This window comes from Tachypleus tridentatus, chromosome 4, assembly GCF_004210375.1.
Source record: "Tachypleus tridentatus isolate NWPU-2018 chromosome 4, ASM421037v1, whole genome shotgun sequence".
Taxonomy (NCBI): Eukaryota; Metazoa; Arthropoda; class Merostomata; order Xiphosura; family Limulidae; genus Tachypleus; species Tachypleus tridentatus.
The window spans coordinates 18179377-18206280 of NC_134828.1; the positions used below are offsets into that span (position 1 = coordinate 18179377).

The 26904-nt window shown below is 35.6% G+C and overlaps 1 protein-coding gene across 1 annotated transcript in view; it reads right to left on the minus strand.

The window, feature by feature from the left end:
- Positions 1-448: 448 nt before the first annotated feature.
- The window catches only part of LOC143248621 (uncharacterized), a 598442-nt gene continuing 571986 nt past the window's right edge, over positions 449-26904 (minus strand). Inside the window, exons 10-14 of the mRNA XM_076497122.1 lie at positions 15591-15671; positions 14183-14374; positions 9063-9148; positions 6297-6408; positions 449-1304 (exon numbers count right to left, since the gene is read on the minus strand). Coding sequence (XP_076353237.1) covers positions 1210-1304; positions 6297-6408; positions 9063-9148; positions 14183-14374; positions 15591-15671 — 566 coding nt within the window. The 3' untranslated portion in view covers positions 449-1209. The remainder of the gene's footprint in view (positions 1305-6296; positions 6409-9062; positions 9149-14182; positions 14375-15590; positions 15672-26904) is intronic.

Here is a 26904-nt window from a genome sequence, read left to right on the forward strand (position 1 = left end):
AGGGCGAGCATGTTTGGCGCGACGGGGATGCGAACCCGCGACCCTCCGATTACGAGTCGCACGCCTTAACGCGCTTGGCCATGCCGGGCCCGAACATGAACTATCAGTTGTGAGTCCATTAGGAAAGTTACTATAATCAGAGTGTTGTTTAACACAATGGAGCTACCCAGTCTCTGTTGAACGTGGAATCTGAACTCTGGTTGTATTAAAATATTAAACCTTCAATTAAAATAAAGTACAGAACAACGTTTCGACCTCCTTAGGTCATCTTCAGGTCAACAAAGAGAGTTAGAATATCTTTGTTTCTAACTGGTTTCACATCGTCTTGAATTCCATCGCAAGTTCTGGTCCTCTACAAAACCATGAAATTCTTGCGTCAAAAATGTATTCACTGTCTTTCAGTAGGGTGAGATAATTCTCTTGATAGATTAGTAATAAAAACTGAAATGAATAAAATATTATATTTTATTTGTCATTTCTAGGGACCGGGCTGTCTACATACACTGTTATAATTACACATCTATTATAACACCAGGAAACAATCGCTCTGAGATTTAAGAAATAACGATTTAAAGGCACCGGTAGCTTCAAGCAATTAAGTATATCATAGAAGCAGGATTAAACGTATGTAAAAATCGTAATATTTTGGTATTTTTAGTGTAAGTTGCTTTAAGCACATCACATAGAAAAATAACCAAGAAATACAGCAAACGTTCCCAATTCCCTCTGGTGGAGTAATGAGTAATCTTTATTTTTTTTTCAATAAATTAAAAAGCCCAAAGCTTTAAGCTTAACCACGTGACTTAAATTATCTCACAACAATTTCAATAATCAAATATTATTACATCAAAGTTCAATTTATTAGCCCGTAAATTCTTTCATAACTGCAATGTTTTCGCTCAACTTAGTCAAGTCTGAGATGTCCAGAAAAATCCCGGAGATTTAAACAACTGACTTATCTTTTCAAAGTCCTGTTTGTAAACGTCATCCCACAGATATCTGTCTACTTTCACTGGTGCTCTTTATTCACATTTCACAGACGATTTTCAACGTTTGCCCATGTTCTCTGAGCACAACCTTTTGCAGCAGATATTTGCACGAACGTAGTTTTAGAAGTTCGTGTAATTTCTATAGTATGTCCTCCATATTACATTCAACTCCAACGTGTTAAAGGTTCAAATTAACTCTGATCGCATGAAGACGGAGCCATTATATCAGTTTTGGTAAGACTGCTAACACAATGTTTAACAATATCAGTTGAAGCCAAGCACGGTCAGAAGAGCCATTTGTGTCGCTGCACAGGCCTGAAAACAGAAAAAACAACATAAAATTATCGATAAATTCAAAATTTACAGTCTTAAGAATATTTCTTCATTATAATAAATCTCACAAAGAATCAAAACTTAAACGACAAACAATTTAGCTACACGAGGGTTATCTGTGCTAGCTGTCCTTAATTTAGTAATGTAACACTAGAGGGAAGGCAGCTAGTCATCACCACCCACCATCAACTGTTGGACTACTCTTTTACCAACGAATAGGAGGATTGACCGTCACCTTATAACGCCCCACAGCTGAAAAGGCAAGCATATTTGGTGTGACGGGGATTCGAACCCGCGATCCTCGGATTAGGAGTCAAGTGCCTTAACCACCTAACGATGTCGGGTCTGAAAGTGAGTGAAAACCAACAAGGACAAAAGAATTAGAAGTGGGTTTTCTAGCCCATAACCTTGAGAATGGGGGTTATACTAATATTTTGGTTGGATTTAGAATAGTATTACTAACATCTCAATATGTATATCCAAACACCACTTGGGGAACTCGAATTCTAGCTTCATGGACGTTTTTTCCTTGTCTCATCCATTGATGTGTTGTAGCTTTCTGAAACAACTATTGGTGTGTGATTTGTCCGCCTAGTGGCGCTGCGGTATGACTACGGACTCACACAGCTAGAAACAGGGTTTCTATAGCCGTGGTAGACAGATCATAGTCATCACTAATTACAGATGGCCCATTGTGTGGCTTTGTAATTTATTCCAAAACAACTATATCATTTCTATGTTGTTATACAGTTTTCTAAATCTGAAGTGCCAATCCTTGAAACAATTTCCTTCAGACTCAAGAGTTTAATATTCTTTTTGTGCGAAGTTTCATTAACCCTGAAACCTGAGAGAGCTATTTCACATTCAATAAATTCCATTATATCTTTTATTGTTTAGATATATTTCTAAGAATTTCAAGTATAACCATGACTTATAAACGGTTCAGTTTTTAACTAAGACAGTATTTTTTTTTCTTATAGCAGAGGCACATCGGGCTATCTGCTCAGCTCACCGAGGAGAATCGAACCCCTAATTTTAGCGTTGTAAATCCGGAGACATACTGCTGTATCAGCTACTGAGATAGTAAGAATCGTTCTGTCATATTTATTTGTAAGTATTTAACTTGGATCTGCCTACTTTAGAAAACATAAAATAACGGTAAACGTTATTATTAAGGTTATAGTATATTCAACATATTTTTACAGCATTATGCGCCTACTCGTCAGTACAGTCTACGGATTTACACCGCTAAAATCAGGGGTTCGATTCCACTCAATAAGCTCAGCAGATAGCCCGATGTGGCTTTGCTGTAAGAAAACACACACACACAAAGCATTATGTGAGACAAAACTTACTTAGCGTTCAGTAACTTTTCTATGTTATATTACATTATAGTCATTTCAATTCAGAGAGAAAAAACAATCAAACAGCTAATTACAAGATAAACATAAGAGATGACTTGTGTCGTAATCCACTGTCATATTGTCGGTTTAATACAAGATAAACATAAGAGATGACTTGTGTCGTAATCAAGTATCATATAAAAAAGATTCATGTATAAATTCTTGTCCAACAACTGATTGAAACGCATTAGTAAAATAACGCGTGTGTTTGTCCTTTAGGGTAAAGCCACGTGCGCCTATCTGCTGTGTGCACCGAGGGAAATCGAGCCCCACCTTCTTTCCGTTGTCTCTAAATGTATCACTGATACACTGGGGAAATCATCAAACATTCAGACAGATTTTCACCCCTTAAGGAAGAAATCCTGTCTTTAGAAATCACTCAGATTATCGGTTTCAAAACAAAAAGGGAAATTGATTCGCAATTTTAGTGTCACTCTTTCAACCGTTGGGGCGTTATTACGTGATGTCAATCACACTATTCGTTAGTAAAAGAGTAGCCCAAGAGTTGGTGGTGGGTGGTGATGACTAGCTGCCTTCCATCTAGTCTTTCAGTGCTATTTCAAAACAAACAAACTAAAATGCCTACTGAAAACCCTCGGGTTTCTCAAGCGATTTTACGCTATACTCGCGATATTATATTCAGTAGCGAAAAATACGTCAGTGTTTATTCAAAAAAAGTTCTCTTTGAATACAAAAATAAAGTCTTTAGTGATATTATTAGTTCGCAAGGATAACAAATACATGCCACTGTTCTTCCCTGATGTATGATTAATAACATGTAGTGGTTGCAACTCGCTATCCGACTGACAGAGTTCAATGGTATCTATGGCAACACAATTACTCTGAGCGGTGTGTAATTTAAACCCAACACGACGAAACATTTCTATGATAAAGTTTGTTTTTGGTTTTTGAATTTCGCGCAAAGATACTCGAGGGCTATCTGCGCTAGCCGTCCCTAAGTTAGCAGTGTAAGACTAGAGGGAAGGCAGCTAGTTATTACCACACACCGCCCTTTCTATATTGATGAGGGCAAAGGACGTTCTTACACGATGTGTCGTATACGATCGTGTTTTGGGTAAAGTGTGTAACTTAATAGTAGTATATACACCAAGAACAGACGATTTAGATTCTGTGACAGGGGACAGGACAATAAAACAATCGTTTGTATATAAAAAACAACAAAAGAACAACAGTCGAAGGTTCGAGTCTTGTATGACTTCTTAAAGAACTTGATATATACCTTCACTTACTGGATTAATTGAAAGCCATACAAACCAAACAGCCAACCGTGATGTTTTCGATGCAACTGGAAAATCAATCACAGAGAATTCACGAAAAATATTTACAAAGCAAAATCAATTCATTTGAAACCTTACTTGGGTTCAAAGGTTAACATTACACAGAGTTTTTTTCGCAGAACTTTTTTTGTGACTTTTAAAAACAAAACAAAAACGTTGGTAGCTATAACTAAAACATAAATTTGGGAATATTTAAACCACTTCATGAAGACAACAAGTCTGTTGTTTTTTGTTTTTATTTGTTTTATTGCACACATCATTGGTTAGGTTAGTCGTCCCCATGGTACAGTGGTAAGTCTACGGATTTACAATGATAAAGTTAGGGGTTTCATTCCCCTCGGTGAACTCAGCAGGTCGTCTGATGTGGCTTTGCTATAAAAACACACACACATTGGTTAATCGTCCCCCTGGTACACTGGTAAGTCTACAGATTTACAATGCTAAAATCAAGGGTTCGATACCCCTTTGTGGACTCAGCAGATAGTCTGATGTAGCTTTGCTATAAGAAAATACACACACAGACACTGGTTAGGCCACATTTATAATACTGTGTTCAGTCTTGTGTTCTTTACCTTAATGAAGACATTGAGCTGTTGGAACCTGGAATGGAGGGGTTCTCATATGAGGAGAGATTAAGTTCCTCAGAACTGTTTGAAAAAAAAAAGTTAGAGGAGAACCGATTGTTGTGTTTAAATTTGTAAAAGGAATTTATAATGTTGATGCATTAACATTTTTCATACTTAATAATGTAATTATAGAACTAGGGAACAGAAATATAGCTTTAGAGAATGTAGAAGCCATCATCAGTTGTGAGAATTTTATTTTTCAAATAGGTTAGTTGGCCTGTTGAATGGGTGGCCTTTGGAGGCAGTGGGCTTAAAAGAAACCTCGATAGATATATTAATGACAAAGGCTGGCTTTAATTCTTTTTTTATAGTTTGGCTTTTCTTAGTCAGGTCGTTTGTTTTCCCTTAACATTATGTTACGTCATTTAATATTTTGGTAAATATTTGATTTCCACTACTAATCAGAGTGTCCGCTGAAATCTGGGGTTCGATTTCCCGCGGTGCACATAACGAATTTCCCAACGTGTTTTAATACTACTAATGAGTCAAGAAAAACGTTTTTACCTTTTAAACAAAGTATTAGAGACGTGTTTCACTGTCATTTTGATATTCTAAAGACCCGATAGAAATAGATCCATGGGCAGGATTGCTTTATCTTTTCTGTTTAACATATTAAAATCAAGAAATCAATTTATACCACTGCAGAACTAAATCTGTTGAATACGTGTTGTATGAGATACGGACGAAGGTTTTTCACGTATACGTGTATAATATACATTCTGTGAAAAAAGCACGCTATGTGAAAACAGACGCGCAACGCATGAAGTATCGTAAAAATTGGAACGTTTGTTTTCCAGGTAGCATTTGCTCACGACGTTGTATGTTATCACGCTCTTGAAGACAGACCTTGCACGCGAACCATGATTACTTTCCAAGAAGAGGTGAAAATTGATTCTACGAGAGTCGCGCGCGCTCTCTCACACCCACAAACTCTTTCAACTCCGTCTTTTATAATGACTAAGAAAAACCCGAAAAGAGTCGCTGACAGTGGCACAGCGAATGATAAATATATTCGAATCTTGAATACGTGGATGTTGGCAAACTTTTATCTCGTGCGCACGCTCAGAAAGGTGTGCGTGATGTTCACTATTCCAACCACATCTGGTGTCTAAAGAACACTGTTTTACATTAGAAAATTTAACAGAACTTTCCTAAATGTTTCAAAACGAAAGATAAAGACAAAGGTGCCCTCCTTACCCCACACGTGCATACAGATAATCCAAATATTTTTTTAAACCGGGGTTGCCGTCCTTAAGGAAAGGAAGAGCTGTTCTTCTTCCAGTGTCTGCATGCTTACAAAGGTAAAATTCGGGTTTCAATACCCACGACAATCAGAAAACAAATATCACACTGAGTTAAGCCCAAATGTTTCCCTACTTACTTTAGAATATCCGGGTTATTTAGCTTCTCGGTAGCAACAGTTTTTAATTTTCTTATTTTAGAGTTGAAGTTCGTTTGTTTGAAACTCAGCACAAAGCCACACAAAGGGCTGTCTGTGCTCTGCCCAACAAGGCTATTGAAACCCGGCAACTAGCGTTTCGAGTCCGCAGACATACTGCTATGCTCTGGGAGCTTTTATTTTGTTATATATATATATATTTATGTATATTTATTTATGACAGAATACAATTATCATAAAATACCCACTTTTACCACTAAGGCTAAAGGCGATAAATCCATCTCTACCCAGCCTGATGTTTCTCAAACAGACATCTGGACTTCCGGAGAAATGAAAAGTTTTGTCATCTTCCGTAAACACCTGGAAGAAAATAAAAAATGTAGAAACAACAAGGAAAGTGATACAAAATAAGACTGCCTACTATATGTATATTTTATTTGAATATTAATTTAATAGAACCTCAAATCTGCACGTGTTATATGGCATTACCGTTTCGACATAAAATATTCTATTTCATTTTGTAATACTGCTTGCTTATTGGTTTGTTAGCCAGTTGGGCATCTTTTTTATTATGTGAAATGTGCCCATCACGGGTATCAAAACCCGAATGTTAGCGTCGTAAACCTGCAGACTTATCTCTGAGTCGTTGGAGGTATTTGTTTACTTCCTGAATCTAAGTCAAATAAGTCAATCAATTATTATACTCAGTGGTGTGCTACAGTTATTCTATTAACAACTGCTTTGTTTAATGTTTATGCCCGACAATCGAAACGCCAGAATAATCACAATTGAACATTCTGAATTTCTGGACAAACCGTCGAATTGGGTATAAAGAAACATTTATACGTATACTTATGAGTATGAACACAAATGTTGACAATTAGTAAGAAATATAGTTTGACGTAAACTTTATTCTGTTTCTTGTTTTTGGAATTAACCTGTCTGTGCTCTGCCCACCACGGGTATCGAAACTCAATTTTTAGCGTTGTAAGTCCGCAGACATTCTGCTGTGCCACTAGGGGGCTAACCTGTCTGTGCTCTGCCAAACACGAGTATCGTAAGCTAGTTTCTAGTCTGCAGACATTCTGCTGAGCCACTGGGAGGCTAACCTGTCTGTGCTCTGCCCACCACGAGTATCATAAGTTAGTTTCTAGTCTGCAGACATTCTGCTGTGCCACTAGGGGGCTAACCTGTCTGTGCTCTGCCCAACACGAGTATCTTAAGCTAGTTTCTAGTCTGCAGACATTCTGCTGTGCCACTAGGGGGCTAACCTGTCTGTGCTCTGCCCAACACGAGTATCGTAAGCTAGTTTCTAGTCTTCAGACATTCTGCTGAGCCACTGGGGGGCTAACCTGTCTGTGGTCTGCCCACCACGAGTATCATAAGTTAGTTTCTAGTCTGCAGACATTCTGCTGTGCCACTAGGGGGCTAACCTGTCTGTGCTCTGCCCAACACGAGTATCGTAAGCTAGTTTCTAGTCTGCAGACATTCTGCTGTGCCACTAGGGGTGAAGAAAAAAGATGCGAGTTTTAATATTTAATTAAATTTAATATTAAATATTTGTTACTAATATTCCTAAGAGCTCAAAAACTTGAACCAGTAGAACATTATCAGTGAAACAAATCGTGTGTACTTTCTTCTATTAAAAAACAACACGCATGGTGTGTGTTAATAAGTTGAAAACTGCTTTGAATGATGGGGAAAAACTGACAGAAAGGAACCCTAAGATTCTGTTATAAACGGCTGGGTATACAATCATTCAGAGGAGGGTCTTTTGTGTGCACAAGCGCTTAGACCGTGTTTATAAATGGTAGCTACTTAAAGAGGGCCCACTGTGGGCTAAAATGAATGTTATGCTGGTAACAGACAGAAAACGAATCGCTGGTGTGATACAGGCAGTTATCAGCCCACGAAACTAATACTATTGATGGTTACATTGTAAGTGATACAAGCACAAGTGATTTATTGGCTTATTACATACACAGAATGGTGCGGATGTTTGTTCACGTTTCAGATTGTGATGGAGTAAATTATTCTTGACTGAGACTTCATCAACTGGCTGGAATTTTCTGTAAAAGTTTTTGCTAGTATCTTGACGAATTTTCTGCGCAGCAGATGCTAATCCGATAACAAACAAGACTGAACTTACGACGTATAAATTGTTCTGGGTAGGTTAAGAAATATGACTTGTTAATCGACTAATATAATTTTTCCTGTTATAAAATTTCGAAAGGAAGTCTTTGAAAAATAGCATTATATATACTAAAATTGTTATTGAACTTAGAAATTTAAATTCATAACAAACAATTTTCAGTTATGTTTGATTACTTTCTTTGGTTGGATATTGTTTGTTTGAAATTCAGCACAAAGCGTCACAAGGGGTTATCTGTACTTTGCCCACTACAGGTATCGAAACCTGGTTTCTAGCAATATATGTATAATTGATTTGTAATCCGTGCGAGTTAACATTGTATTGAATGTATTTAAACAGCTGTGTTTGGTGGCCCAACAGAAGGTCTGTGGACTTATAACGCTAAAAAGTGAGTTTCGATACCTGAGGTGGGCAGGTCACGGGTAGCCTTGAGTATTTTTACTATTTAGAAGTATTAAACAAGTAATCCGGTCGCGTTTCATTTGAAATACATTTAAAAAGTACAGTAATGAAGAGAGGTGACATTCAGTGAACACTTTTATCGAATAAGTTGTTACAATGAAACCTTGGATCGAGATGAAACGAACCGAAAACGAAACTCTAATGACCGTACGAGAAGGAAGTGGTAGATAGAAGTGGCAGAAAAATAACCGTTTTTGAGAGCGAGAAAAGTGGCATACAACAGCTCAATACAGGCCGCAAGCACGTGCCGATGCATTATAATAGCAGGGTTATTCTAAACACAGGATAGGAGTAGTGACAGTTAGTCAAACACAGTGAGATCTAACAACCTTCTTTATATTCAGACCCACAAACTGGTCGAAAATAAAGGCTTCACCGAGACTAGAAAGAAACAACTTACAATGCAATATCTTCTCCGAGTCCTGAGTGCACTAGCAATGAGATAATAAGTCTGATTTTCTTTCCAACTGCCATGACACTGGAAACCTAAAAAAAGAAACGAAACCGTTAACTGTTTACTCTTTAGTGTTTTAGTTTTACAATTCATTTGATTACAGAGAGAGAGAGAGAGAGAAATATTTGTTCATTTACACTAAACAACAATAACACTGAATATGTCTTGGTGATAGCCTCACTTGACTGTCTGAACGGACACCTACTGGATGCAAAGAGAACAACAAAAAGTGATTGTGTCTGAAAAATATTGAAGTTAAATATGAAATACTTATTATGGTAAATGACGTTAAAAATTGAAAATAAAGGTAAAATATCCTTAAGAATGAGTGATACGTTAGGGTCAAGAATAAAAGTATTACTAATAGGGTAATTTGTTTTTAAATAATCACAATGGGCTATCCGTAATCTGCCCACCCACCACAAGTAATGAAATGCGGTTTTTAACGTTGAAAGTCCGAAGACATATTGTTGTGCCACTGGGGAAAGATATGTAAATGTGAATATAGTTTTGTTTGTAAATAAATTACTTATTTGTTATACTATATTGGTTTCTTAATCTGAAGATGACCTAGGAAGGTAGAAACGTTGTTCTCTCCTTATTAGTAAAAGTTAATACCTATAACAGCCGTTCTGAGATATATTCGTATCACATTCAATAATTGTGGTTACATATGTATGACGTTCTGAATAATTACAAAGTAAGAAATATATCACCGTATCTCCAAAAACTTAGTATGTTACGGTTTGTCATTACGTTTGTTATAAAAGGCCCGGCATGGCCAGGTGGGTTAAGGCGTTCGACTCGTAATCTGAGAGTCGCGGTTTCGAATCCCTGTCGCACGAAACATGCTTGCCCTTTTAGCCGTGGGGGCGTAATAATACGACGGTCAATCCCACTATTCGTTGGTAAAAGAGCAGCCCGCGAGTTGGTGGTGGGTGGTGATGACTGGTTGCCTTTCCTCTAGTCTTACACTAGTAAATAAAGGACGGCTAGCGCAGATAGCCCTTGAGTAACTTTGCGCGAAATTCAAAACAAACAAACTTGTTATAAAAATAATATTTTCTCACATTTATCTTCATATGCCCACAACGTCTCAAAATTAGACATGTTTCAAAACTGCGTTATAAATCTGTCTTTTGTCACTCTCAAATCACCGAGATCCTGTTGCTTTGTATGCAATCAAGTTTAAATGTTAGCTTCTTCAATTTCAATGTTTATAAATCATAGTTTTCAGAGCTTCGTATTACGTATTTATAAACTAGAATACATCGGGTGATATTCTTTACACTGATTTGTTAAATAGTAATATTTGATATTAGTTATGTGAAATTATTTCATTTTTCCGAACATGAATATAATTAAAAACAGTAATTGAAGCTACCGTTAAAAAACTGTGATATTCAAATGTCTTTCTGCACGAAGAGTAGCCTAAGCCATCAAACTTCAGTTCATTGTGTCGATCAATAAAGTGGTTTGCTGAGACCCTCGCATGAAATGGCAGCAGCTATGAGGGTTTTTGTATAGTGCTCAAAATCGGGTTTCGATATAACATCGGGTTGCGATACAACGCTTAAAATTGAATTTCAATATGTAGAACACAAATAGCTCATTGTGTAGTTTTTGCGCTCAACAACGAACAAACACAGAATATAGGCAACTAAGTCGGTAAAAGGAAGTTATCTGAGTTGCTCGGAAGATTCCATGTTGAGCGTTCTTTCAAAATGCGCATTAATCCAACAGACATTTTGTTGTCAACATTTTAAATGTTAACAAAATTATCACTTGGATTCTACAGGATTCTTCCCTGGATTCAAAGTGTCTGAGTTAATAATTCAATTGATCTGTTTTTACGGTGACAGAAGTTGCTCTGTGGAGAGTTTAGGAGAAACAAACAAACAATTTCTTTTGTACACTTTGTAAGGCCTTCATTTTTGTTTTTAGAAGCTATCATGGTTTTCTTTGCAACAAAGGTTCAAGTAATCTTATAGCACACGAACAGGTCTGCACTTTCTCAACTCTTTAATATCAGGATAAAAGGTTTTATCACATTAGGAACGTCGATTTGTGTGACCATTAATCTTTTATCATTATCTGGTACCTAAAGACAAACTTGCGTCGTCCATTGTTATTTTCCACTGTTCTAATATTGTTCCTTTTAGTACACTGTCCTATTGAACACCACTAATGTTTCTCCTGTCTTGAACACCCGAAACACTTACCTCAGTAATGTTTATAGATTATGGTCTCATGGGGCATCTCATCTAAGACTCTTTAAAAAAAAAAAAACTTTGGCAGTTATATAATAACATGTAAGTGTCCATTATTCCTACGAGAGAAAAAGTACTAATGAAATATTAGGACACATTACGTATCACTAACAGCAAATACTTTGAGAGGGTTAGGTTTTGGAACGACAGTGCGCTTTAGGACTGTCAAGAAAAAATAATAACTCTTGTAGGAAGAGGTTAAATATTGAAAAACTGATCAGACATCAGTTACTTTCAGAGTAACAAAATTAATGTTTGTTATCTGTGCCTATAAGGATTACCGTATTTTACGTCTTGTAAGACGTTACATCATGGATTGTTTGTTTGTTTTCGAATTTCGCACAAAGCTACTCGAGGGCTATCTGTGCTAGCCGTCCCTAATTTAGCAGTGTAAGACTAGAGGGAAGGCTGCTAGTCATCACCACCCACCGCCAACTCTTGGGCTACTCTTTTACCAACGAAAAGTGGGATTGACCGTCACATTATAACGCCCCCACGGCTGGGAGGGCGAGCATGTTTGATGCGACGGGGATGCGAACCCGCGACCCTCGGATTACGAGTCGAACGCCTTAACACACTTGGTCATGCCGGGCCGACATCGTGAAAGACGCGCACCCTAATTTTGGAAAGATAATCCTAAGAAAAAAATATTTTGACTCAGCAACCAACACCTTGATGTAACCTTGACTTTTCTCAACCTACCGAGTAAATACGGTCAAATAAATCATATTCTTCACAGTATATCGACAATATTAGTTAAATTGAATGTTTTATTTTATTGAAAATACTTGTAATTGGTAAGTTATGAGATTACGATTTGTATGAGAAGACGTTTTCAGTAGACCCCAGGCTAACCTCTTGTCTTAACCCATTATTTTGTCTTGGAAGACGCATGGAATTGTTCATGGTATTTTTAACCTGTTCAGTGCCGTAGACGAGATAACTCGTCCAAGCCGATCGGTAACACAGTGCCACGGACGAGTTAATTCGTTCTCAATAATACCTAACTTCAACGCTGGATATCAGCACCATACATGTATTTGACCTACTTACAAATTGTTTCACTTTCGATCCAAAATGGCGTCACGAAAAAAGTTACAAAATGAAGAAGCATTAGAGTTGTATTGTAGCAGCTGAAATACCTGGCAGTCAACAGGTTAAAGAAAAAAAATGCTTCTTACAAGGCGTAAAATGCAGTAACAATCTGATTCGTACTGTGAGAAATAGTGTGTGCATTACAGTAGAATTAATTCTACCAAAATACGCTTATCATTTATTCGTCACTTGTTTATTCCATAAGTGAAAATAGGAAGAACAGGTATCGCTAAGATACACATTAATAGAAGTGTAAGAAACGTTCCAGCTACACCATCTTTTATATGGTTCAGAAACTATATGTGGTTAGCTCAAAGGTTTGGTTTGTTTGGCAAATCTACCCGAGGGCTATCTGCGCTAGCTGTCCCTAACTTAGCAGTGTAAAATTAAAGGGAAGGTAGCTAGTCATCACTACCCACCGCCAACTCTTGGGCTACCCTTTTACCAACGAATAGTGGGATGGCCCACACATTATAACACCCCGCAGCTGAAAGGGCGAGCATGTTTGGTGCGAAGGGGATTCGAACCCATGGTCCTCAGATTATGAGTCGAGTGCCTTCACCACCTCGTCACGCCGGGCCCAGCTCAATAGAAACAGTATTTTATACCTGATAAGTTAACACTTTTAAATTGGTCTTCAAAAATTTTGGTATGTAAGAAATGTTTACCTTTACAAATTAAAAACAAAACACTTGTAATGTTACACATATCATAGTGATATTCATCTTTTAAAAACTTTACTAAATCGCATGACGTCTGTGTGTCTTCTGGTAGTAAAGCCACACCGGGCTATCTGCATGTCAATCGAGAGTAATCGAACCCTTAATTTTATAGTCTTACCGCTGTTTCTACAAAGGACGTTACACGTAAAATGTGTCTTGTTTTATTCTGATACTTTGAGAGCCTACAACTTTTATTTAACGTTTATTTCCAATAACACTATAGAGAAGATGGTTTATTATTTATGTCTTCTTTAATAACAATATTTCTTTGTCGACGCTTATAACTCAATCTCTTTGCAGAATTGCCCAGTGTTTTATAAATGCATACTTTCAACACTATGTATCACAAATTTTGATCCTGGATAGTATGTGTTATTTCATAATTGCTTATGTTGTAAAAGTACAGAAAATGGTCATTATTCCCTTCAAACTTTGCTTTTGTGACCTGGATAATGAAATTTAGAAATTAACCTATTTTCTATGTAAAAACAGGCAAATTTGCACATTTTCATTTACATAAGGTCTGAATAAAACAACACATGAATCAAGATTTACATGTATTTATACTAAGGTTACACAAAAAACGTTTAGAAGTGAATAGTTTTTCGAGATTTGCGACTGTAATGTAAATCACTTTCACCTATCAGCTCCCAAATATATATATTCTCCCATAATGTTTTCGTTATACGCTCCTAGGTCACAAAAGCAACGTTTGAAGAGAAAAATAGGTCTTTTCCATTTATTTTAGGCACAAGCAATTGGGAAATAACACTTTTTGCCCAGGACCAAGAAAAAGTAAAAATTTTGTTACATCGTGTGATATATTAAATTTGAAAACATATCCTCTTGATATAAATTATTTAACAGCTGTTTTATTTTTCAACTTACAAGCGTATTGGGTAAAATAAAAAGTATTTCTTAATAACTTGTCTATTCACAGATGGTGGGATTACAAGCTAGATGATACTAAATATCTTACTTTTAGCCCTTTTCTCGGAAGAGCACTCACTCAGGAACACAAGTCGATCAGTCGACCTGCAGCCGGACTCTAAATGTTCAGAGCACACGCTGTTCTCCAAATCGTCAGAGACAAATTGAGCCATCTGCGACTGTGGGGATTGGATCATGTATCTTCCGACCAGAGGACATTCCGCTACCCAAGGGGTTGATGCTGTAGAAATTCAAATAGGCCAAGCTTTAATCTCCCACTTAGTTGTGGTTTTAAATCCATCCGTTACGTTAGACTTCATAATAAATTACTATAAAACATTCAAACCGCACCTGAGTACCAACCGCCATCTTCTGGAAACTTCCATTGCAATACTTTACACTGAAAAGGAAAATACAATTTATTTATCTGTAACTATTTTCTATCGACAATCTTTTGAAGAGTAAGATATAAACATTGTGACATATCTGACGTACTTTATAAGATGTGGTTGTGTTTTTATGTCTGAGAAACGTATTACTATTAGCAAAGAAGGGGTAACGTAGCGAAGCCACCATAAAAATGATATCACCTCACAAATAATTGGTTTGTTTTGAATTTCGCGCAAAGCTATACGAGGGCTATCTGCACTAGTCGTTCCTAAATTAACTATAGGGAAAGCAGACAGTCATCACCACCCACCGCCAACTCTTGGGCTACTCTTTTACCAATGATTAGTGGGAGTTACCGCACATTATAACGCGCCACAGCTGAAAGGACGATCACGGTTGGTACGACGGGGATTCGAACCCACAACCCTCAGATCACGAGTCGAGCGCCTTAACCACCTGGCCATGCCGGGTCCGATCTCACACATAAGCTTTGTAATGTGTTTTATTCGTTTTCATTTGAGATAATTTGATTTGCAAAACCATAACACAAGAAATATTTAATACTGAATACCAGTAAACACGTTCCTTTGCCGTTTTCACGTCACCTAACAAGCAAGAATAAAGGTTTTAGTAAAGCTTTTAAGCGTCTCTTGTGTGTACAGTTAATTAATAGCTGTATATAGCTTATAGTTCGTGCTGAATAAAACTAATAATTATTAATGAAATAACAAATCATTAATAAAAATCACACGAACAAGTTATCGAACCGATCACTGAAGTTCAATGTCTGTTTATAGCTATTAAGACTTTTTACTAATTGTTTTCAAAAGTATCCGAAGTTTATTATTTGACGTACACAGAGTCTTTGGCAGGTTTCATGCGCTCAGCTAGGTTAAACTCAAAAGTTCAGGCTTCGAGTGTTGCGTGAACTTACAGTTTTCATTTCTCTAGTTTTTAAGGAGTTATCTACGTGGAGAGTAAGGGCATATGTACACGTAGCACCAGAAGAAGATTCTTTAGATTCTAATGTCATTAAATCTCCGTAGAAATTAAGAATCATTACTTACAAGTAAGTGTGGTAAATCGTCTGGTTCTTGCGTCAAAGTAAACAGGTGTGCACGCCTCTGCTGGACGAGAAGTCATTAGGCCTAAAAAAGGATAATTAATGAAAAATATAATCAATTTATGCAATTGACAACTAAATTAATGTAATTACCAGAATTATCCTGTAATGTTAATTTACTTTATGGCTAAATCTGATTAAACCTCACGAGATATTATGCGGAATATGGTAATTCATATTTGTTACACAAGATATCCTATTTGTTACACTACGTAACACAACCTTTGTTCCTTGATAGTATGTGTTATTTATTAATTGCTTATGTTGTAAAAGTACGGAAAATAACCATTATTCCCCTCAGACTTTGCTTTTGTGACCTGGATAATGAAATTTAGAAATTAACCTATTTTCTATGTAAAAACTGACAAATTTGCACATTTTCATTTACATAAGGTCTGAATAAAACAACATATGAATCAAGATTTACATGTATTTATACTAAAGTTATACAAAAGTGAACAAAAATGTTTAAAACTGACTAGTTTTTCGAGATTTGCGACTATAATGTAAATCACTTTCACCTATCAGCTCCCAAATATAGTCTCCCATCATGTTTTCGTTATACGCTCCTAGATCACAAAAGCAAAGTTTGAAGAGAAAAATAGGTCTTTTCCATTTACTTTAGACATAAGTAATTGAAAAATAACACTTTCTGTCCAGGAACAAGAAAAAGTAAAAATTTTGTTACATAGTGTTATCAGAAATGTAAAGGCTAAGTGTTAGTGGGTTAGTCAATCGATCATGCCCGATTTAACTAAATTTCGTGTTGTTGTTCTTGTTTTGAATTTAGCACAAAGCTACACAATGGGCTATCTGTGCTCTGCCCACCACAATATCGAAACCCGGTTTTTATCGTTGTAAGTCCGCAGACATATCGCTGAGTCACTAGGGGGCCGAAATTTTGTGAATTACACGAATCCAGTTCCACTTTTTTCCACTTTTCCCATTTTGATTGAATTCCATCGCTGATGTAGACAAAATTTGGTCTTAAATTTCGACATTTTTTTCTGCTATGTCAAATTCTGTAAATAAGAGTTTTTATACCAAATATGTATTTAGCACCGAGTGAAATGAACTTACCGTTTGTTATAAATAGAAGATTTTGAATTACGATTCATTACGAGTATTTACAAGAAATGTGATTTTAAGAGAACTAATACAATAATACAATTTATGTTATTATAAAATAACTGTGATCAATGGACAAGATCTGATGCTGGGAAGAGAATAAAATAACTGTAATCAATGAACAAGATCCGATGCTAGGAAGATAATAAAATAACTGTGATCAATGAACAAGATCTGATGCTGGGAAGATAATAAAATAACTGTGATCAATGAACAAGATCTAATGCTGGGAAGAGAATAAAATAACTGTGATCAATGAACAAGATCTGATGCTGGGAAGAGAATAAAATAACTGTGATCACTGGACAAGATCTGATGCTGGGAAGAGAATAAAATAACTGTGATCAATGGACAAGATCTGATGCTGGGAAGAGAATAAAATAACTGTGATCACTGGACAAGATCCGATGCTGGGAAGAGTCACCAAAGCTCATGATGGGCTTTGGTTTCCCGAAGCTAGAAGATCCTATATTTTTCTTGTCTGTTTATTGGCGGCAAATTTGTAAATGTATATTGGATAATTCAAATTTTGTTGACTTTGCTTTTCCGCCATTTTTGATAAGGTTTTACACTAGTAATATAAATAAGAATGGCATTTTCGATTATATATGTTCATTACCAAATTAATTTTGTCTTGATTCATTGAGATAGGTTGTCTTGAAACTAAAGCTAATACATATGTTGTCCATTATCCTAAGTCATTGGCTTACAGATATCTATATATGAAACTCGAAATCTATATTTTTATTTGTTTGCTTGATTGTTTGACAGCTACGTTGACTGCGCAGGACACACTTCTCTCACGTAAAGGTGCAAAAAGGTGAACCTGACGATGGCCGAAGAAGGTCGAAACGTTGTTCGCTCTTCTATGTAAAGTGTTTTCTCAGCCCAAACGAGCCGTTTTTGCATATAAATATGTGTGGAAAAGCAAACAGTAGGCCTAGTCCAAAAAATAAAATTATGTCATCCACCATAAAATAAACTACGTGAAGAGAGTGAGGCTTGCAATATAATATTTATTGTGGAAAATGACGTTAAAGTCAAGTCAGTAAACGTATTTTATTTTACTTTTCTTTTCTCATAATGTGAACACAGTATTACATTAATAAAAACATTCACATTAAAGCAAATTAAATATGATATTACATATACATTTACGTTTGAAAATTAATATCTGAAGATGGTCGACAGGGGATGGGAGAACAAAGCTAGGCCTATCCTGTTCCCCAGAACGGGTACTGATAATACACGTATAAGATAATCTAAATATTATACATAAGGATATATGTATCCTTGTCCAATGAAGAAAAAAATATGAAAAAACAACACTTTAAAATTGATTTTTGAAAATAAACTAAAAACCTGTTTTAAATCAGGGCTTCTTTATTAAAGATGGTTTTCGTGTATTAAAACACTGTAGATTAATTAATTGAAAAAAATACAAATACGGCAAACTTTACAATAGAAAACTTTTGATTTTAATTATTACAATTTTTTCACCAATAATAGCATCACCAAGCACCAGATTCTAATAATTAGAATCAGCACTTATTTACCATATTTTAGTTTGTTTTTCCAGTTTCTGAACTGTATGTAGACTGTTATCGTCACGTGTCACTTGCATCATTTGTCATCGAAACTAGGTGATAATTAACGTTTGTTCGAAACTTAGCAATATGTGTTTTTTTTAATGTTTAAAAAATTTTTTTATTATAGGTTCAGAATTTTTTGATTATGTGTATTCAACTTTACTAAGACATTTACAGTAATCCTATTTAAATACATCAAACAGTTTTCTCATGGGGTGCTTTAAAGTATTGTTACGTTACTACAATATCAAAAGTTTTTATTTCAGTTATCAATTAGTATATGTCAGATATTATTCGAAAGTAAAATGTAATTAATTAGAAACCAGAGGGACGTTACGGTTGATCCAAACTTCACCGTTCCCAGCAGAAATCTGAAGACGGTAAGACCTTCCAACTCAGCATTTGTTTACGTTATTGTTTAATGAATTTCGAAATGTTCTTCAAAGAAAGGTAAACTAGGAATGAGATCCATTTTGCTGGCAGTAGTAGACTTATCTAGATATCCTACTTAAGAATAACGTGTTTTATTATATCACCTGGGGTTTTAGGCCTAACATCTTTCCATGACAATAGATTGAAAAATCGGATGGTTTGTCCTTAAATGAGGCTTCAACAAAATACAATCCAAGCAGAGACTGGTTTGTAATTGAAAAATGTTTATGGGGGTAAAACACGGCTCCTTATAGGTAGTTAGTACAGGGGCGTAGATTCTGGGGGAATGGGTAGGATACATCCACCCTTCCTTTTAGGTGCTCTGTATGGTGCATACAATCATCCCCCCCCTATAGTTTGGTCTGTTGAATTGTTTTATTGCATCACAGGCCTACAAATTGTGTGTTTGTTCTTGTGATTCTTACGAATCGAATTACATAATTAGGCCTAGATGTAGGCTTTTTCATTAGCCGAAATGTACATCTTTAATATAGGCGTGCTTCTAAGCTTTTCGATCTAAGCGATAGTTCGTAAGTATCGGTCAGTAGGCCTAAGTCTACATGCAAGTATCGTGGCAACAAGATTACTCTGTAACTGCATGTTTACAGCTTTCAGGTTCACGTAATCAGAGATTACCAATTTGCAAATTGAACAGTCCACATAAGTGGTTGAAAAAATCATCCCCTTCCCATCGGGTGTAAAAAACCTACGCCACTGGTGGTTACCAATCAGTGTTAAAGTGGTAGAATTATTTACCACAAAGCAAAAATTAAATTATAGTCAATAATGTCAGACTCATGAATTACATTTGCAGAATGGGCCGAATTTAGGGCAATTACAATAATTGGTATTTATTAGTTATTTCTATAGAACCAACCGAATTACATATATAATATATACACCAATTTCACATTAATAAATGTATACTTTCCATGTGCATTTTTTATTTTGAAGTCATTACTGTAAACTAATAGTGTTATTTTTAAACCTGATACTATTAACTATTATATTTACTATTTACATCTATTTCATAAATACGTGTATTTATTTAAACACAAGAACACCGTTCCGGTTCGCTTCGGCTTCAATGCGCAACGGGTGTTAAATATTTACACAATTGTAACAGTTCAGAACAGATTCAGTTCATATAACTTAAAACGTGTATACAGCTATAGAATCCAAAGTAGAATGAAGAGTTGGTCTATATAAATATTACTGTTAGTTAACCAGTCATAGTTTCTTACCTGATAAGTAGAATGAAGAGTTGGTCTATATAAATATTACTGTTAGTTAACCAGTCATAGTTTCTTACCTGATAAGTAGAATGAAGAGTTGGTCTATATAAATATTACTGTTAGTTAACCAGTCATAGTTTCTTACCTGATAAGTAGAATGAAGAGTTGGTCTATATAAATATTACTGTTAGTTAACCAGTCATAGTTTCTTACCTGACAAGTGGAATAAAGAGTTGGTCTATATAAATATTACTGTTAGTTAACCAGTCATAGTTTCTTACCTGACAAGTGGAATGAAGAGTTGGTCTATATAAATATTACTGTTAGTTAACCAGTCATAGTTTCTTACCTGATAAGTAGAATGAAGAGTTGGTCTATATAAATATTACTGTTAGTTAACCAGTCATAGTTTCTTACCTGATAAGTAGAATGAAGAGTTGGTCTATATAAATATTACTGTTAGTTAACCAGTCATAGTTTCTTACCTGACAAGTGGAATGAAGAGTTGGTCTATATAAATATTACTGTTAGTTAACCAGTCATAGTTTCTTACCTGACAAGTGGAATGAAGAGTTGGTCTATATAAATATTACTGTTAGTTAACCAGTCATAGTTTCTTACCTGACAAGTGGAATGAAGAGTTGGTCTATATAAATATTACTGTTAGTTAACCAGTCATAGTTTCTTACCTGATAAGTAGAATGAATTGGTCTATATAAATATTACTGTTAGTTAACCAGTCATAGTTTCTTACCTGACAAGTGGAATGAAGAGTTGGTCTATATAAATATTACTGTTAGTTAACCAGTCATAGTTTCTTACCTGACAAGTGGAATGAAGAGTTGGTCTATATAAATATTACTGTTAGTTAACCAGTCATAGTTTCTTACCTGATAAGTAGAATGAAGAGTTGGTCTATATAAATATTACTGTTAGTTAACCAGTCATAGTTTCTTACCTGACAAGTGGAATGAAGAGTTGGTCTATATAAATATTACTGTTAGTTAACCAGTCATAGTTTCTTACCTGAATGAAGAGTTGGTCTATATAAATATTACTGTTAGTTAACCAGTCATAGTTTCTTACCTGATAAGTAGAATGAAGAGTTGGTCTATATAAATATTACTGTTAGTTAACCAGTCATAGTTTCTTACCTGACAAGTGGAATGAAGAGTTGGTCTATATAAATATTACTGTTAGTTAACCAGTCATAGTTTCTTACCTGATAAGTAGAATGAAGAGTTGGTCTATATAAATATTACTGTTAGTTAACCAGTCATAGTTTCTTACCTGATAAGTAGAATGAAGAGTTGGTCTATATAAATATTACTGTTAGTTAACCAGTCATTCTTTATCTGACAATGACAATGAAGAATTGGCCTGTATAAATGTTAGTGTTAATTAACCAGTCATTTTTTGTTACTTGACAAGTAAAATGAAGAACTGGTCTTATAAATATTACTGTTTGTTATCAGAATATGAAATATCTGTTTATTACTGTCTTCACTATAGTACACCTGTACTGTTTTAGAATTTTTGAGTGTGGTGTGTGTGTGGTGTTCACGTAAGTTTAAATTAATCGTATTATTAAATAAAGTGTTTCCATCGTCAAACAGCTGGCTTGTTTCTTTAATTCATTAAACGTATTTAATATAATTTATTTCAAACTTCAGTTAATATAAAATAATTTGAAATTTTTCAAAGTGTGTTTTGCTTCTCATTGTTATAATTTTTAATACTGAAGTTATTACAACATTCGTTGGGAAATGGGGGTAATAAAATTGAATCCTTTTTATTCAGTGTTATTGAATATGGTGTAATATATCTTTTATTTAGCATATCTTTCTTAATATATCTTTCATTTAGCATATCTTTCTTAATATATCTTTTACACAACATATCTTTCATTTAGCATATCTTTCTTAATATACCTTTTATTTAGCATATCTTTCTTAATATATCTTTCATTTAGCATATCTTTCTTAATATATCTTTTACACAACAGTATCTTTCTTAATATATCTTTCATTTAGCATATCTTTCTTAATATACCTTTTATTTAGCATATCTTTCTTAATATATCTTTCATTTAGCATATCTTTCTTAATATACCTTTTATTTAGCATATCTTTCTTAATATATCTTTCATTTAGCATATCTTTCTTAATATATCTTTTACACAACATACCTTTCTTAATATATCTTTTATTTAGCATATCTTTCTTAATATATACTCTTCAAAATAAGAAACGCAAAAGGGATATTTTTGTTATTTTAAAGAGAAATATATGTAATAACGTTACAAGCTCAGAGTATGTGATGTTACACATGTTAAGGCACTGATTGTCAGACCAAAATGACAATAAAAGTTGTGCACTTTGAAAACGGAGGAAAACATCGGATTTTTCGCCAAAACGCATTCGTGTCCAATAAATTTGTTTGAGAGATCTGCATGTTCTGCAAGTGCAACATGTGCAAAATCCCTATAAAAGTGACGGGTTCTCGACTTCCATAGCTCAGTGTTAAGCCACCGACACGCAATACAGTTACGCCAAGACTGACTGAAGCACAACGCAACAACGCCATTGGTCGCTTGGAAGCAGGCGAATTTCGATCAGATGTTGCCAGAGCTGTGAATGTCCACCCAAGCACCATCACAAGGCGATGGAATCGTCACCAACAATATGGATCAACTCGTGACCGTCCACGATCTGGCAGGCCTCGTGTGACCACGCCCGCACAAGATCGCAACATCAGGTTACGTCACCTTCGGGATAGGACCACCACTGCGACGTCTGCTGCCTCAACCATACCAGGGCTGCGTAAGATTTCCGATCAGACCGTACGCAACCGTCTACGAGATGCAGGAATCCGACCTCGACTTCCAGTCAGAGGCGTCATCCTCACCCAGCAACATCGTCAAGTACGGCTGCAGTGGACTCGGGCACATCGGGTATGGCCTCATCGACGATGGAGGCATGTTTGGTTCAGCGATGAATCACGTTTTATGCTTCGTAGGCAGGATGGAAGGACCCGTGTTTACCGTCGCCGAGGTGAACGTTTTGTAGCAAACTGTGTGCAGGATGTTGACAGATTTGGTGGTGGCAGCGTCATGATGTGGGCTGCCATCGCCTACAATGCCAGAACAGACCTTTTGCACATTCGAGGGAATCTTACGGCTCAACCATACATCGCCGAGATTCTTAGGCCCCATGTGCAACCCATCATGGTGAACGTCAACGACGTTTTTCAACATGACAACGTCCGTCCTCACACAGCGCGACTCACCACTGTCTTCTTGAGACACCACAACATCAACGTTCTTCCCTGGCCCTCCAGATCACCAGATTTAAACCCCATCGAACATCTTTGGGACGAGTTGGAGCGACGTCTACGACGGCGACAACCTCAACTGCAGACTCTACCTTAGCTTGCAGCAGCTTTGCAGGCTGAGTGGACAGCCATTCCACAGGATGTGATTCGTCATCTCATCGCTTCCATGGGCAGGAGATGCCAAGCAGTTATTGATGCTCACGGGGGGCATACTCGTTATTGACGTTGAGTGACGTTAAACTTCACCTAGCGAGTGTGGACTTCGCCTTTGCAGACTTTGGATGTTCAGCAGCGAATGTGCAAAGTTTCACACATGTCATACAGAACTACCCGGAATAAACTTGTTAACAATTTGTCTCATATTTTGCCTTTTGCGTTTCTTTTTTTGAAGAGTATATCTTTTACACAGCATGTCTTTCTTAATATATCTTTTATTTAGCATATCTTTTTAAATATATCTTTTTGATTACCTTGCTTTCTTTAATATATCTCTTAGTTAGCATGTATTTTTAATATCTTTTAGTTAGCATGTCTTCCTTAACATATCTTTTACTCAGTATGTCTTCCTTAACATATCTTTTACTCAGCATGTCTTCCTTAATATATCTTTTACTCAGCATGTCTTCCTTAACATATCTTTTACTCAGTATGTCTTCCTTAATATATCTTTTACTCAGCTTGTCTTCCTTAACATATCTTTTACTCAGCATGTCTTCCTTAACATATCTTTTACTCAGTATGTCTTCCTTAACATATCTTTTACTCAGTATGTCTTCCTTAACATATCTTTTACTCAGTATGTCTTCCTTAATATATCTTTTAGTCAGCATGTCATCCTTAACATATCTTTTACTCAGCATGTCTTTCTTAATATATCTTTTAGTCAGCATGTCTTCCTTAACATATCTTTTACTCAGTATGTCTTCCTTAACATATCTTTTAGTCAGCATGTCTTCCTGAATATATCTTTTAGTCAGCATGTCTTCCTTAATATATCTTTTACTCAGCATGTCTTCCTTAACATATCTTTTAGTCAGCATGTCTTCCTTAATATATCTTTTAGTCAGCATGTCTTCCTTAATATATCTTTTAGTCAGCTTGTCTTCCTTAACATATCTTTTACTCAGCATGCCTTCCTTAATATATCTTTTAGTCAGCTTGTCTTCCTTAACATATCTTTTAGTCAGCATGTCTTCCTTAATATATCTTTTACTCAGCATTTTTATATGCAAAAACGGCTCGTTTGGGCTGAGAAAACACTTTTACATAGAAGAGCGAACAACGTTTCGACCTTCTTCGGTCATCGTCAGGTTCACAAAGAAAGAGGTAACTGACCGGAAGCTGACCACATGTTTGAAAGGGGTTGTGTAACTGTGTGTCGAAATGTAGAGGGCGGTATTAGATGTTTGAATATATAATTTTATTTTATTAATATAGGTATAAAAGCGTTCCTTTATATTGGTTTATTTTGGGTTTAAGTTGTTGTATAAGTAAGGCTTCTTTAATTTTGCGTTTGTTTATGTTTGTTTCTTTATTTAGTATTTGAGTGTTTTCTATGGTTATGTTGTGTTTATTTATTACTAAATAAAGAAACAAACATAAAAAAACGCAAAATTAAAGAAGCCTTACTTATACAACAACTTAAACCCAAAATAAACCAATATAAAGGAACGCCTTTATACCTACATTAATAAAATAAAATAAATAAAATTATATATTCAAACATCTAATACCGCCCTCTACATTTCGACACACAGTTACACAACCCCTTTCAAACATGTGGTCAGCTTCCGGTCAGTTACCTCTTTCTTTGTGAACCTGATGATGACCGAAGAAGGTCGAAACGTTGTTCGCTCTTCTATGTAAAAGTGTTTTCTCAGCCCAAACGAGCCGTTTTTGCATATAAATTTCTCAACAAGTGGGTTTCTCGTCATCACTGATTTTACTCAGCATGTCTTCCTTAACATATCTTTTAGTCAGTATGTCTTCCTTAACATATCTTTTACTCAGCATGTCTTCCTTAATATATCTTTTACTCAGCATGTCTTCCTTAACATATCTTTTACTCAGTATGTCTTCCTTAATATATCTTTTACTCAGCTTGTCTTCCTTAACATATCTTTTACTCAGCATGTCTTCCTTAACATATCTTTTACTCAGTATGTCTTCCTTAACATATCTTTTACTTAATATGTCTTCCTTAACATATCTTTTAGTCAGCATGTCTTCCTTTCTTTCGTTATCTTTAAAAACTGAGCCATATGAGTTTCGTTTAGTAGTTGTTTAAAAATACAAATGTGTTTCTTACCTATGTTGTGTACCAGTGTAGAATGTTGGGATTATATGTGACACTAAACACAGACGTTAAAGGCAGGAAGTAAAACAGACTTTCTTTAATAAACCAGATTACAGTGATAATAATGTTTAAGACATAATATTAATGTATGTTCACTGTTACTCGTAAATTAAATACAATTATCGTTGGACTCTCAGTTGAGTTTTTTGTTGGTCATAAAAAGTGTGGACGGTGAAATAATGTTGACCCCTTAACCGCATGTTTTTCTTAAAACAGTAAATATGTCAAAAGCTGTTTTCGAGTATTTAATTGGTTGTGACTTCATTATAAAATATTCAGTTTTCTGAGAAACTTTTATCTTGCTCTGAATGAGGTTTTAAAGAGTAGAACAGTAAACTTTATCTCAACGTGTATATAGTATTATATTACATGGAATAAAACCTGACAAACATCATTTGGAAAATTCTTCATAATTTTTCTATAATGAAATTATTTTTAAGCATGGACTGTGCCTTAATAATTATGTGTATAAGTGACACTATTACTCATTATTATCTGATATCTTAAACATTTTTATTTCCCTATTATGTGGTGTTAAAAATGCCATAATATTTGGGTGACAAAACATCAACGCCACCTTTAAAATCAAAGATTTTCATGCTCATAAAATCTCAAAAAATATTAAAAATTTATGTCGGTGCCTATGGGTGTTGGAATGGTAGTAACGAATTCTGTTGAATAGAATCAATAGACTTTCGAACGATGTTATCCAAGGTTTATCAATACAATAGTCATCTCCAAGCCACAATGCAAGGTAAACAAACCATTGTTAGAAAGATTGCTTACGTGGTGGGGATTACTAGGATATATTGTTATTTTGAAATATCAGTTTCCATAGATCGTTGGACAAAGTTCAGTTGTTTTTTTACGTCTTTGTTAAAATGATGTGGACTGTTCAAACTATATAACAAACCTTAGATAAGTTTTGTTTTGGTTGTTTTCAATTTCGTGCAAAGCTACACGAGGGCTATTTGCGCTAGTTGTCTAATTTAGCAGTGTAAAACGAGAGAGAAGGCAGCTAGTCATCACCACCCACCGCCAAATCTTGAGCTACTCTTTTATCAATGAATAGTGGGACTGATCGCCACAATATAACGCCCCCATGGCTGGTAGGACGAGCATGTTTGATGCGACGGGGATTCGAACCCGCGACCCTCGGATTAGGAGTCGAGCCTTCTAACCACT